We start from the raw sequence: 14,921 nt of genomic DNA on the forward strand, positions 1-14,921 counted from the left end.
ATATAAAATTTTATGAAATTTAATTAGATTTAATATTTTGTACATTTAGTTAAAAAAATAAAATTTAATTTTAGAAATTAGCTATATTATGAAATTTAGAATTTACATAATAATATTTTATGGACTAAAATGTCCTCATCAAAAATTTTCTCCCACTCTATTTTTTATTTAGCCAAATATTAACGCTACTTAATATTGATCAATATGCCTGTGTATGTTACAACAAGATATAAATACATGTCTTGTAGAATAAATAGTGCATTAATATCATTAATATAAATACTAACAAAGTAATAAAGTACATTGAACAAATTTGAATTTTAGCAAAAAAAAAAACCTTAATACCATAAAAATAATAAAGTAACATGAATTTTTTGAATGCCGTTGAAAGTTGTAATTTTTTAATTTTATTCTTAAGGTTAGTTTAGGAAATGAGAATAAATAAATTTTTATTCTGAAAATTATACTAAATATAAATCTTATGAAATTCAATTAAATTATATATTTTAAATTACGTCATATCAAATAATGGAATTCATTTCAAATGAATCCTAAAATTTGTGAAAGAATTGAACTAAATATTAAAAACTATGATAAAGTTGGTCCTTAATTAAAAATATTAAAATTATGAAGCATTTAAAATTGATATTTCAACTTTCATTTTGTAAAAATTGTAAAAAAAAATGATTAATAATTTCTCATTAACATTTCAAATGACAAATATCAAACAAATTTTAAGTAGGAAAAATATTTGATAGAAACATGAATAAAATTCAAGAATTAAAAAGATGACAAATTCTTATTACGTCTACCCTATCTTGTGTTGAAATCTTATAATTAGTCTTCTCTATTACATAAACCTACCCCTTTTTTCCCAAATGAATATGCAAAGATTGAAAGATAAAAGTTGAAATAGTTTAGTCCTGTTGACTCTTGAGATTCATAAATGACAGTCCAGTTAAGGGTCCAATTTGGCTAGCCTCTTAAATAGTTTTTTTTATTCATTTAATTTCAAAGGTTTATTAATTCCAAAGACCCTTTTGAGATTGACTCGGTACGTGAAAGGAGAAAGCATCAAAGAAAAGAATGCAAAAGTTTTATGTCTACTCCAAAACAGGGACCTCATCATATGGGCGTTTGAATCATTTCATTTATGCTTGACAAACCTATTAGGATGAATATCTATGGTGGAAGACACAATGCGGTTGCAGAAGTGGTGCTTCAATGGTGGGTGGCAGTGTGGCACCGTTAGTGGTGACTCCACTGTCCACTCACAACAAAGGTTAAGGTGATTCCAGGTCATATTTCAAATGTATTCAGAGTTTCAGAGATTTTATCAGCGCAGATAATTTTGGAAGCAGTAGCAAATCATCCAGTTCAGACGTGGTTTACCAGACAATGTATAATCAGCCAACAATATCAGTTGCTGAAAAGATTATGCCACCCCACTACTTTCAGTACTATAAAACCAACCTCCAATAGCACAACAATATTACCCACTCAAAATTGGTAAGTTGAACACAATTTCTCATCCAGACAATTGAATGGAAATGGGTAATGATGAAGCCAAACAAAAACAGAAGGCTTCTTCTTGATAGACACCTGATGCTAAATTTAAATAACATGTATAAATATCTCTGTTTCTCTCTCCCACAAAAACGTCCGTGGATGTTCTTTTCATAGTGTGGAGAAAAGTGCATTCAATGGTCAAAAAGAGGCATGCCTTGTACAAATGACTTGCCATTACTGCACCCCACTCCACTTTGCCCAATCTACGAACTGCATCCCACCATAAATATTGTTGGCAAATCTTACACCAACAGTGAAAGCCATTGCAACAGGAGGGACTTGCTTTGCCAAAGGTGATGCTTCAACCAGGCGTTCCAGTCCATTAATGATTTGGTAACGAGTATTGGAAGATACAGCAAGAAAAACACCTGATCAACAAAGGCAAAATAGCAGGAAGAAGCATGAGATTGAAAGATTAAAAACTTATCATATGAGAGTGATTACTATGCTGATGGAAGGCATCAAATATCAAGTTTCACCTGACTAAATCATTCAAAGAAAATTTTCCGGTATAAATATACTGTAATGACTAATACATATTGTTGTTTAAAATAGTAGCGATTTGCAGTGAAAATAGAATTTTAAATATTAATATCTTCTCAAACCTGAACTAAATATAGAACACTAATAATATAAATGCTCAGATAAATAGAAATAGTTCTGAAAAACTGCAAAAGTAACATTGGAGCAGAATTAGAAACCAAAGGTTGGCACATTAACATTGAATAAAGGCATACCCCAAAGAACAGCACTTTGCACAAGAGGTGGAACTGGAATATCCTCTTCTGATTTCTTTATGCTCCTGAATATAAGGGGAAAAAAGGTAATTACCTGCCTTCACAAAAATAGAAACAACAAACAGCCTATGCTAAAAGACTATATCATTACAGTAGAACTCCTTTTTGGATAAGAAAAGATGGAAATAGAACTCTTAATCAGATTTGGCCATTAATGGAAGTTGGAAGGAAGATGAAGATAACATGAGAAACAGGAGAAAAAAAAGTAAAATGGAGAGGATCTCTCCATAGGTACTGATATCCTCTTGTGTGGGATATGTTCTTCCAAATGCTTAGCCAGCTGGAAGGACAAATGTTAATCAGTAAACTCTCCGGTGACATGCAAGAAATTGCATCACTAACTTGCTGAAAAAATTTCACTGGCAAATTCATCATGACAAATTAAATAATACACAATATAACTTTATTGGATATAAATGAAGTTGCCAAATACTGATGTTCGAGCTTGTGGCCCATATGCCAAACCAATTTGATCAGTTAAATAGAAAGAAAAATAAATAAATAAAACAATGCATATGTTGCACAGTTAACACACAGATTTGAAGTTGGAACACAATAACATGTCAATCACATTTTAAAATCACAATCAAGTATGATAATAAGAACAGAAACCAAATAGTAATCATCTAGACAGAAGTGTACCGTTTGGCAGTCATGATCAGATTAGCAATGCCTTGGCCAATGAGTCCACACCCAAACCCAACTGAACCGTATAATACCCCCTGAATCCAGATTTTACAATGCATAAGAATGACAAATGAAATACAACAAACTACCATCATAGCCCCCTAGGCAAAAAAAGTTCTAGTTCCAAAAAGAAATAAAAGAAGAAGGGAAGAGGGAGGGAGGATTGGAACACTCATGATTGAAATAGTGCATTTTATCGCTTTATGGAAGTAACAGCATATAGAAGTATAATTACTGGATTTCTGAGCAAAAGACAACTATATAATTATTACTAAACAATTAATACCTTATAGAAGTATGTAGCAATGCGCTGCTTCACAGAGAATTTACATCCTGGCCTTTCAGCTTCAAATACGCTGCATTGAAATGACATATTGAGAGTGAAGCAAGAAATGCAAGGTTAAGTTCTCAAAAAGAATAAAGAAGGGGACATCTCCAACAGGGGGAAAAAAGTAATGATGAGATTTCTGCATGCCACCCTTGGGTCCTTCTACAATAAAGTGTTTCGATTCATTCGATGTCAACATTCAAGGGGCACAAATAACCAAGCTTTCCATTCATTTGAGATTGGAATTAAACCTTGTTGAGCTTCATGGAGAAATGGGAACTTCAAAACATTCTAGATGAAGTTAATTATTAAAGAAAGTAATAAATTACACATATGGCATTGTTGACTGTGCTACAAATTGATGAACCCCGATTTTCAAAAAATTATACTTTGAATATATAAAAAGATAAATTTTACTATTTAATTAAATGAGAAGGAAGATAAATTTTCTTTATTAGTAGAATTAAGTTGCAAACATTATGAGATAGACCTAATATCAAAATCCATAGAACAATATTGTTGTGTCATTACATTGGATAAGTTTTTAATAAACGAGGAGGCAGTCTCTGTTCAATACAATATATTTAATAAAATAATCTTGTTATATTCATGCCTAGAACCTGAACATAGCTGTTTGCCCGTTTCCAATAATTCCATTTCCATATAATCTATAAATTGCTACCTAAATCTGTTTGGGTCACGAATACATGTTTAACATAATTATCAGTATAGATATCCTGTTTATTCTACACAAGCCTAAACACAACCACCACCACCACTGGGACTGAATCTCCTACAATAAAGTAAACTACTATCAAATTTACAGCTTCCTACGAATACAAAAAATAATTGAACGTTAAAAAAATCCACCATCAGGCAGCAGAAGCATAATCTCAATAACAAAACTGTAAGAGATCACATAAAATAAAATTTCTGGCAAACATGATAACCTGCTGGGAAGAGCCGCACAAGCCTGTTGTATTTTTCCAAATACACCTCTTGAAACAGATGGCTGCCCAATACGTGCATAAGGTGCTAACATACCAACCAAAGCAATGTCAACCACAATACCAACCAAAAGGTCAGCTGCATACAACTCAAACTCTGACCAGAAGTCCTTTCCCCTTTTTTGAACTTCCGCAAATGTGGCACAACAAGAATCAATGACTATCTGCATCATGCAATAACAAGAAGAGTTTCAAACAGATGAAACAATGTTTTGCATATTTCTAGCTTGGTACTCTCCATACCATCAAAACTTGTTATGAAAAAGAGTACGACAAAGTCCGGTTCAAATTCAAATGCCCATAGATACATCCATCACAAAGGAAGTAACGACACGACAATTCGAATAGCTTATGGGATGTAATGGATATCAGATGAAAAACCCACCAGATTCTAGTCCAAAAAAGTACATAAAAATAAAAAATCATAAAAATGAAAAATTACCCTCAACAAACCTCTGTTCCAACTTTGAAAAGAAAAGAAGGATCAGCCAGCATTCGGTTGCGCAAGATAGCACAGTACTTCATCAAAAAGCTGAGCGGCCAAACCGACCCCTACAATTCAAATGCAATGAAAACAACGGCGAAAAACAATAAACAAAAAATTCTCAAAATCGAATCTTTGCATATTAAAATATAATATCCAATCAAAAGGATTTCACATATATAACCTGCAACTCCATGTATCTAAGGACAAACATTTCACGTATTCCCGTAGTTTTGGCAGCCTCTACCATATCTGCGGGAAGTTGCACTCCACGCGTTTCTGCTTCCTTCATCACTTCCTCGAATCTCATTATCGGCCCAAACTCCTTCTCTTCTTCGCTATCACCCTCGTCTCCACCTCCACCACCACCGGCTCCACCTCCACCGGCACCACCTCCAGAATCCCCATTACTACCACCACCACCTCCATCAATCCTCAAGTCCAAAACTCGTTCATCCTGAACGAAATTACAATCCTCCACCCGTCCGGACAAATCGGCAATTGTATTGGCGGCGGACTCGGAGTTAACGCATTGGAGAAGTGAAACCGAGTGAATGCAAGCGTTGATTGGTTGAGGAACAAGAGAAGATGAAAAGACTGAGTTGATTGGAATCGGAGATTTAACGGCGAGAAAAGTCTGCTTGATCGGAGCGGTGGCCTCGTTAAAGAAGTTGAAAGGAGGCGTAATGTTGAAGCTAGGTGAAGAAACTGACATTCTTACTGATATATTCTTTTCCAAAGAGAAAGGAAGATTTGAAAAAGGTAAAGCTTTTTGATAATGGTGGAGGCTAGGTATAAATTCTGGAGCAAAATGAAATACAGTGACTAGTCAGCCCTGGGGCCAGGACGGCCACGGTTTGATTTCGAACAGGACTGAAACTGGCAGTTCAAACTTCTAGGGCCAGAGAATCAAAATCAGATTGAAAGATTTTCTGGTTTTCGTTCTAAATTTTGATTTGATGCAATTTTAATTAAATTTAACAGTTAATTTTTTTTAATTTTTTTTAAATTTTGATTTTTATTTAAAATTAAAATTAAATAATTTCGATTCGAATCAAATATAATTTTAATTAGTCTGAATTTTATTGATTTCGATTTCATTTTAATTTTAAATTAGATTAATTTATTCTAATTTAGTTTTAGGTTGGGCCGATTCCGTTTGGAATCAAACTGTAGTGAGGTTTGGAGAGTGTAATCCAATGAGGCTGATAGCATAGCACCCCAGATTGTTTTACTTCCTATAATTTTTGTTAACAATGATAAATAATTATAAAGTTCTATTTATATCTTATAATTAAATAAATATGTTGAATTATGTAGTTTAGATATGTGTGAATATAATTAATTAACTAAAATTTTCCGACAAAATTGATGAGTCTGCTTAAGGTTAGGCTCTATATATTCCCTTAATCAATGATATACATGCCTATAACTACTTGCATTTCATGTATCCAATTCATTTACCATCAAAGCCAGCCATTGCACTTGAAAATATGAAGCTTCCTTGGATGCTTAACCGAAAAGAATATGCATGTCAGACTAATTCAGGAGGAGTCTAGACATTGCAATATGAATTTTCTGATATATTCCCAATTACAATCTTTAAAAACAATTCACAGAGCTTTGCACGTATACACCTCATAAAAAAGAGGGAGGATGAAAGGATTGAAAAAAAAGAGCTTCTAATGGGATAAATACATCTTGATCCTGTGATAAATATATGATGCATGGTAGCTCCACTCAAAATCTGGGATAGCATGCGTATAAGTCCAGATTTGGACTGGAGCATCTGGCATTTTCAGCTTTCTGTTCAACAACTCACAATAAACCTACCAATCCAAAAAATTTGAGAGAAAAATACCTCTCCTTTCAGATGCTGGAAGAAGCTTGAAATAAGTATGCTTCGAGAGGATGGAAAGAAGCTGCAGCCTAATCCAGTGCTGCTACACAATACTTTCTGTAGAATATGTACTGCCTTCTGGAATATACAGGCTTTTCATGTTTAGTATCTAGTTCCCTTGTGTTAGCTGAGCTCTCAAAACAAAGAGAAACTTTTCCTATGTCTAGAATGCCGGGAAGAACGTGGTTGCTCAACTGATGCTCTTGGAGTGGGCCCAGTGGTGTCAGCAGTATCTGGTTGGGCATCCAAGGATCGTGGAAGAAGCTTGCACCCAATTTTTCGAGCAACCAAGCTAGGGGAACTAAGAGAGCTATGTGATTTGGTCACCCTCATCATCTCTTGTTTTATTTTGCCAAATTCTTCCTCAAGCTCCCCAACTCTAGACCTCATATTTTCCATATCTACCTTTAAAACCTGGTTCTCACGCACAACTGTTACCCACCCATCTCTTTGTACAATTTGTCCTGCCATGTCAGTTGGGACTGTCACGGGACCTGCAGTGGCACTTTCAGTGTCCAAGACATGGAGACAGCCAGCAAGAGCAGTTCTCAACTGCATCTGCTCAAAGAACAGGACTTGAAGAACAACTCTAAGTGGTAACCTTTCATTTTGGGAAGCATGGGCACAGGCATCAATCGAGAGTCTCCGGTAGTCAATGACATTGCAAAGTACTTCCTTCTCTCTCTCCGACAGCCAGGGGTGGGCCTGCACAACCATTAGAGATTACAAACCTTTAAACAAAAGCAACCTTTATTTCAGGAGAAGGTTCAGTAAATTCAAACCTTGAAATATACATCCAAGGCTCTATATAGCCCGTCATGCAATGGTCTTGAAGATTCTGGAAGTACCTCTGCAAGAGAACGTATCTTCATGGGTTTCAAATTTACATCAGAAGCAACCTCCGCAATATAGTTGTCCATCAATTTTGCAACTTTTCTTAATGGTTCCGATGATGGTGATGTTTCCAGGTCCAATGATGGAGAAAATGATGTTATCCTTGATTCTGAAGTCATGAAGTGATGGACAATCCGTTCCATGCAGTCAGTATCATATAAAGTATCAGAATCTGAGTAAGTAGGAATAAGAAGAGCATCGAGGGTTGCCATTTCCAGTTGCATTCCTATTCTCCTCTCTAAAGACTCCCTGCATGTTTGTCTGACACCCAAAATCAATGCAACACGAAGAAGTCCCAGTAAAAAACGGCAGAAGGATTTTCCCTTCTTTTCTGGGAGAAGCTTTTCAATAGTTTCCAGTAAAACCTTTTGATCAACAGCAGCAGGTGTCAAGCTGAAACTGGCAACGGTTCTAGTTTTGCCACTTTGTCCACTCTGCCACCGGCCCAGACCTGGTAGGTACTTTCTGGCATAGTACATAATTGCACGCACAAGATTTTCAGGTCTTATTCCTCTTGTTTCCATTGTGTGGATTAGTTTTTCGAACAAACCTACACTGAGGTAAGATATGTCTTCAAACCACCAGTCAGATTCTGTGCTTCTGATTCTTGCACCAGTGTTTATTCCATTCCACAGGATGCTACCACCTGGGCTCTGTAAGCTACCATACATCATCATGGGCCATCCAAACAAACTAGGATCTGTGCAGACCATCACAGATAAAGCATTCAAACATTTGCTTACTACTTGGAGCTTTTCAGCCCTTGGCATAATAGGATCAGAACTCTGAAGAGCCAATATACAGTCCTTCCAGTTGCGAAGTACATTCTTATGGAAGAAACTCTCTGATTTGGATAGCAAGTTATCTTCCCCGTACTCACCTGTCATTTCAAGGTAGTCTGCTGCACAATAGACATTTACTATGTTTCTTGGTGTCAGTTCTGCCCGCATGCCATAGCAAAATTTCACTATGATCAGGAAAGTGTTAGGACCACCAGGGAACTCTTCAAGGGCTCTGGTAAAAGTTTTTTCAAAGGATTCTTTGCATATTTGTGCTACCTTCCCACATTTTGATACCAGTGGAAACTGGACAGTTATATGTTGTTACAAACAGTTCCAAATAAGTATGACACTGATATATCATTTCAATGTAAGAAAAGTTCAGCACTAATATATAATTAAGTGCAATAACGGAAGAAAAGAAAACCCTATGCATCTCTTTTGAAAATTGGTGTAGGCGAGCCATTAGAATTCTATCTTATGAGTAACCAGAAAAGGAAAGTAGTAGGAATTAGTAGTGGAAAGAATAAATGCGAGAGTATTTAAAGAAAGAAAAAAAGAAATTATTCACAGAAGAAAAAGAACACAACTAGCATAATCCAGACAACCACATATTGAACAAACCAAAGGAGATTCTCATTAGTTGATACAATTATTCCGAATCTCTATAATTCATTTCTTCATTATTGGCCTATGCTTTAGACGTATTTCAAACTTAACTATTAAGATCCCATATAATTTTGGAACCAAATGTTTTTTTTAAAACTTTGGTTTACAGCAGATTGCCTAGCAACCAAAATAATGGTCCAGATCATTTTCTCAAAATAAGAGATGTATTTCATCTAATAGCAACAAAAACACATGAAATTCTTGACAACTGCTGTGAAACATTCCACATGCTCCAACAGTGAATCCAAGAAATATAAACTCAATGATGCCATTGTTACTGTAACACCCCAAATTTTTAAATAATTATTTTGTATTGATACTGATGAATTCATTAATATAATTGTTTAGGCAATCAAAATCAGCTTTCTTCTTTCGCCCAGCAGCCGCAGTGATATCTAGTGCATTTGTGAGTAAATATTGATTTTATTTATAATTTCAATATTATTATACATATAAGGCATGCTCATGCATTCACTTATAATTATATGTATATAGCTATTATAGGCATGCTTTGTGTTGCATTATTATTTGATGAAATTGATGTGGGTGTCGCCTTAGAGTAATTTAGAGCTGTGTGCGTGTGTCGTCATGCGTGACGTGTAGTACTGGATATGGGTAGGACGGGCAGATTGGCTTAAGCTAGTCTCGCTTAGGGCCCGGTCTTTTTTGTGATAAGTCGGGGTGAGTACGGCTTTGAGTTGATCTCGTTGACCCCCGCATTTGAATTATTAAGAGAAAGTCCGGATTGAGTTGATCTCGCTGGCAGAAGTTAGAATCAAGAGAACTGCGTAGGGGATCAGCTCCCATATATATATTTTAGTGATGTGACATACGAGTGTGCGAATACTCCAAATTATTCTTTGTGTGAATATTATCTTAAATTGATTGACTTTGATGATGCATGTTGCATTTCATCCTTAGGAAAGCATTAGCCCTAGATAGTTATAAAAATTGTATTTAAAATCAATATCTTCCTCTATGAGTCGAACGCTCAATCCTGTTCACCCTATTTTCCATGATACAGGAGGGTTTCATTTTCAGAATAACCTGCTTCCTTTCTCGCAAGTTTATCAACAATCGTTCCTTGTATTTCATTTTCTTAATTTAAAATTTAAAACTCTGCATGTGCTAGAGTTATTTTTAATTTGTGGGACTGTAATGATCTATTTTCTTTAGAAACTAGTAACTTAATTTTTATGGATATATTGAATGTATGAGATGGATTGTTTTGAGAATGAGGGAGCTGAGCTCTCATTTAATTATTTGATTAATTGAAAATTGTGAAGGTGAGGCGAGCTCCCCAATTTGATGTATTCCATTATTACAGGTCAGGTGAGCTAAAAACTCTCCATTAGATAGTCCAGATTATGGCCGAACTCTATCCGGTTGATTCCTTAAAATGAGACTTAAAGTATAGGTTTTATGATTGGGCTAAAACAGCTAGGCTTACTATGGGCTTTGAGAGCCTTATGATAACCCAAGTCCTAGTGTCAATCCGACCCAGAATTAGGGTTGTGACAGTTACAATTCCTTGTGGAGAACATACAGTAAGTCCATATTGCAAACAAATAAAAAAATCAAACCAAAAATCTTTTCCATTGAGGAAATAGTGAGAGCTTATTAATTTCACATGTATCCAGTTTTGTGTCATATTCTCTATCTGTTACTTTGGCTTCCTTGGATAAAATGTCATATTTTTTCATTCTTGTGTTATTCTCCTCCTGCAATAGTTTCGACTTCAGTTTCCAACATATTAGTTCCAGTCCAGACTTTTCCATTCAATCAAATCCGACAGAAAAGTGGGAAACCTTGACTAAAGTTGCATAGCAAAAATAAGTATTCTTAGCTTAACAAAGCAACCATGAGGATTGATTCACAGAGTACATAGGGAATACGACATGTTTTTGTTCTCCCACCCATCTGACGGAAAATATTTGTCTGTCAAACAAGCTACTTATATGAGCATCTTGGTCTCTAAGCAACCTTACAAAGCAAGCAAATTTGAAGAAAACGGCATAAATCCAGAAATCTAGTGTCTATAGCTCACTTGTTTTGAAAGGCGTCTGAGAAGAGGCTTAAAAAAAAAAAAAAAAGGATCATGACATTGTGGTTCGGAACTGTTGAATCAAGTAATCAACCACAATTTGTTTCGGTGCCTCAATTATTTTATTCCACCCCACCAGTGTTCACTCCTTGATTTTGTATTTTCTCATAATCCCAACCCAGTTGCTTACAGTATCACTATTTCCAGGGCTTGCATCATCAGAACACAGAGAAATAATTACTTCAATGCATTCCATTATACCTTCGCTATGCCTTAGAGGCTCTAAATTCTTTAAGCCAGAGGAACTCGCTTAAAAAATAAGAACTCAGTGGCTAGTAACAAGCCCCCCACGAGTAAATATCCATTATTCCATTTAAATGGGACTTTTCCAAAGCACAAAGGATTTAGCATAGATGTAGTACTGAACACATAAAAATGAACCATTAAAGGAAGGAGAAAAATCATTGATTTCCCTGGTATACTACCATAGGATCCTCCGAAGGTTAAGAACTCACCAGTGCGTTAAGCTTTCTGAACAAATATCATCCAAATTTTAAGAAGAAAGACCAACTATGACGAAATCATCATGATAAAGCGTATTTAACTAGAGAACGAAAGAAAGCAGGTAAAAGTAAAGTACACGCGTATGTAACTCATAAATAAAGATTTAAGTTCATTTCAGAGACAGTTACAGATGCAAAAAAAGAAAGTATGAATAAGTGACTTAGTTCTCAAACCCTAAAAATGGGCGAATATTGGCTCACCTTATGAAGGTGGAAGTTTATGTCATCCACAACAACAGTAATATCACTTGGCAACCCTGCATTACAGAACCTGCCAGACCCACCAAAATTCAAATTATTATACATATTCCTTTCTAATTCTTATCTTAGGAATGAGCATTTTTCATCAAATGATCACCACCACATCTAACAATAAAGACTTTTTTTCTTCAAAGCCCTTTGAATTGTTTGTAGAACAGACCTGATTAGGCCAACACATTGAACTCATATTTGTATTAAGAGTAAAATTCAGGCTTAAAATGAGACAACAAGTATATAAGTAGACTCGAATTAAACAAAATAAGCACATACCCAGGAAGAAACCAGCGGGAAAAACACAGAAAAAAGTTTGGAGAGATAGAGTCCGTACCAGTCATTACCCTCTTTATGAAATCCAGTAACTTTCCCTGCAGGGGCCATGGCCAAGCTTAGAAGAAACAAAGATATCCTTAAACCAGGCCGAAGCTCAAGTGGGCATAAGAATAAAAGCCTCTAACATAAGACGGAGATTACCCACAAAGCTCCTGAGCATTACCTCTACATCAAAGTGTTAAAAAAGGGAAAGGAGAAGGAGAAGGAGAAGACGAAGACGAAACGAAAGAAGCTGAAAACATTCAAGGGTCTAAGCAAGTCAAATGTGGCCTTGTGGGTGGCCAACTTCAGTGGGCCTCTTTACAGCTAAGACAAACAAACACATGCACACAATTGCGAATAGTGTGTGCCCATCAAAAGCCGAATTGCATGCCGAGCGAAAACCCCAACGAGAAAACCAACGACCGCAAGCAGTATGGACCATACAATAAAAAAATGAAAACAACAGTTAAAAGAAGAAAGAATGCACAGAATACGACATTGAGGCGGCAAAGCGAATAGCTCTAAGGCAATTTATAAAAAAATAATAATAATAATTTCAAGTTAAATGAAAAGGAAATCGAATCACAATAATTTTTGAAGTCTGACGGGGATGGCCGGCTGCTAAATAGTGTGGAAATGTAAGGAAGCAGGAAGACAAGTGTAATGATAAAGCAATGCCGAGACGGGTAAAAGAAATTATGTTTGTCTCGTGCTTTTTGTCGAATACTTTGCACGCAATCGTCATTCAAAACGCGCGCGTTTCGAACGGCTTGGAATGTGACTTGGGCCATGTGTTCAATTCTTCTAATATTTTATTAGTCCACGTGGAGAAGCTCTAATTGGCAGCTTCTTTCCTTACTAATAAGACTAATGCAGTACAATAACTGTTTTTTAAAATTAATGATTTTACGGCCGTCGTATGTTTGGGGTGAGTGTTTTGATATTCTTATTTTTTTATTAAATATTTTATTAAAATTATTTTAATTTTTAATAGATTAATTTGATGTAAATAAATTTAATTTTAATTTATTAGTTTGGGATATTAATAAAATATAAAAAATTAATAATTTCATAATAAAGTGATATCATCATAAGTTTAATTTTATGTATAGACAGCATAATAATTTTTATATTAAATTTTTTATATTTATTATTTTAATTATATCTATATTAATTAATTTTACATAAATTTTAAATAATTTAAAAAATATTACATCAAACATATAAATTTTCAATATGTTAATTAAAAAATATTAAAATTAAATTTAAAATTAATTTTACATATTTTAATAATAATAACTCTAAAATAATTAAATAATTAGTTTAATATTTTTTTCAACAACATTTAAAATATATATATTTTTTTAATTTCTCAACTTCAACTATCTTAATTGAATTCTGAACACATTTGTGTAACATGTTAAGAGAAGACTATCCAAAGAAGTAGTATCATTTTTCTATTTTTAATATTAATTAATCATTTATTGATTAATTAATTTTATTTGCCTGTGTTTATTAATTCAGATTAATTATTTTGATGGTTTTTATTTTTCAAATATTGCTATTTAATTCAAGTGAATTTTTGAATTTTTTTTAACTTAATCATTGGATTCTCTTAATGAAAATCTAAAGTTTTTAATGCTAGGCTATCCTTTTAGAAGCAATATTTATTAAATCCAAGTGGTTTAAGTTAATATAGTTTTATTATATATTTCTTCCTTCTGCCATATAAAGGAAGTAAATAAATAAATAAATAATGTGAAGAACATAGATTGCCAAACTTAAAGATGATATTGGGATGGTCTAGATTTATTGCAAATAATGTTATTAAGTGATTAAATGTTCAATTTTTGTATTTATTAGGAATGTTTAATTTAGTTATTTTTTATTTAAATTAATTTAAAATTTTTAATTTAAATTTAATTTAACATAAAAATAAAAATTTTTAAGTAAATTTTTTTATGTCTTAATTTTTAAGTTAAATTTATTGATTTCTTAATTTAATCCAAAAATTAAGAAGCTATGTTTCATTTGTTTTACAGAAAATATAAAAATATTTTCTAAAAGAAATAAATTTCTTAAAAATATTTTTCATTATTCGATTGCAATGTTAAATTAATGATATATGTTCATTTCATATATTTATAAATATTTTTATATTTTAATAAGATTATCAAAATTTATAAAATAAAAAATAATTTTCTCTTTCTAAAAAAGAAAGTTATTTTCTTTAAAAATAAGTTAATTTTCTCTTTAATCAAGAGAGTATTGTTCGATCAATTTTTCTGAGCGTTCCAAACATTAGAAAATTTAAAAAAAATTTTAAAAAGTTATTTTTTGTAAAATCATGAAACCTTAATTTTCTTAATTTTTAAGTAAAGTTAAATTAAAATTAAAAATTTTAAATTGATTTGAACAAAATATAAAATTAAACATTTATGATAAGTACCACAATGAAATTGAGAGTTAAGGGCATGTTAAATTGTACAACAGAAAGAATGTGAGCACTAAGGATTAGGGAAGAGGCATGCTTTGCTTTATACATGTGGTAGGTGAAGAGAATAATAATGGGTAGAGTTGGTAAGATTTATAATCAATGTAGTGGTTAAGTAATTGATAACCCCAAT

At 33.5% G+C, this 14,921-nt stretch overlaps 2 protein-coding genes across 2 annotated transcripts; both read right to left on the bottom strand.

Moving 5' to 3' along the window:
- Positions 1-1,387: 1,387 nt before the first annotated feature.
- LOC110635433 (protein RETICULATA-RELATED 1, chloroplastic) lies at positions 1,388-5,729 on the bottom strand. Its single transcript, XM_021784765.2, has 7 exons — positions 5,057-5,729; positions 4,842-4,940; positions 4,332-4,552; positions 3,340-3,409; positions 3,009-3,088; positions 2,307-2,371; positions 1,388-1,937 (listed from the first exon to the last, which is right to left on the bottom strand). Exons 1-7 carry the CDS (start codon positions 5,585-5,587, stop codon positions 1,744-1,746), a joined length of 1,260 nt encoding a protein of 419 aa, XP_021640457.2. The 5' UTR covers positions 5,588-5,729; the 3' UTR covers positions 1,388-1,743.
- Positions 5,730-6,351: 622 nt separating this feature from the next.
- Positions 6,352-12,963, bottom strand: LOC110635432 (BTB/POZ domain-containing protein At3g44820). The gene is made up of 4 exons (XM_021784763.2): positions 12,311-12,963; positions 11,923-11,992; positions 7,555-8,751; positions 6,352-7,477 (listed from the first exon to the last, which is right to left on the bottom strand). Exons 1-4 carry the CDS (start codon positions 12,358-12,360, stop codon positions 6,908-6,910), a joined length of 1,887 nt encoding a protein of 628 aa, XP_021640455.2. The 5' UTR covers positions 12,361-12,963; the 3' UTR covers positions 6,352-6,907.
- Between the last annotated feature and the right edge of the window lie 1,958 nt (positions 12,964-14,921).

Source organism: Hevea brasiliensis, chromosome 6 (assembly GCF_030052815.1).
Source record: "Hevea brasiliensis isolate MT/VB/25A 57/8 chromosome 6, ASM3005281v1, whole genome shotgun sequence".
Lineage (NCBI taxonomy): Eukaryota > Viridiplantae > Streptophyta > Magnoliopsida > Malpighiales > Euphorbiaceae > Hevea > Hevea brasiliensis.

Coding starts and splice junctions, on each gene's coding strand:
- LOC110635433 (XM_021784765.2), bottom strand. CDS start 5,587: ATGTCAGTTTCTTCACCTAGCTTCAACATTACGCCTCCTTTCAACTTC. Junction 4,941..5,056: donor TTAGATACATGGAGTTGCAG/GTTATATATGTG, acceptor TTTGAATTGTAG/GGGTCGGTTTGGCCGCTCAG. Junction 2,372..3,008: donor CTGATCATGACTGCCAAACG/GTACACTTCTGT, acceptor CCTTATATTCAG/GAGCATAAAGAAATCAGAAG.
- LOC110635432 (XM_021784763.2), bottom strand. CDS start 12,360: ATGGCCCCTGCAGGGAAAGTTACTGGATTTCATAAAGAGGGTAATGAC. Junction 8,752..11,922: donor TAAACTTCCACCTTCATAAG/GTGAGCCAATAT, acceptor ATAACTGTCCAG/TTTCCACTGGTATCAAAATG. Junction 7,478..7,554: donor CCTTGGATGTATATTTCAAG/GTTTGAATTTAC, acceptor ATGGTTGTGCAG/GCCCACCCCTGGCTGTCGGA.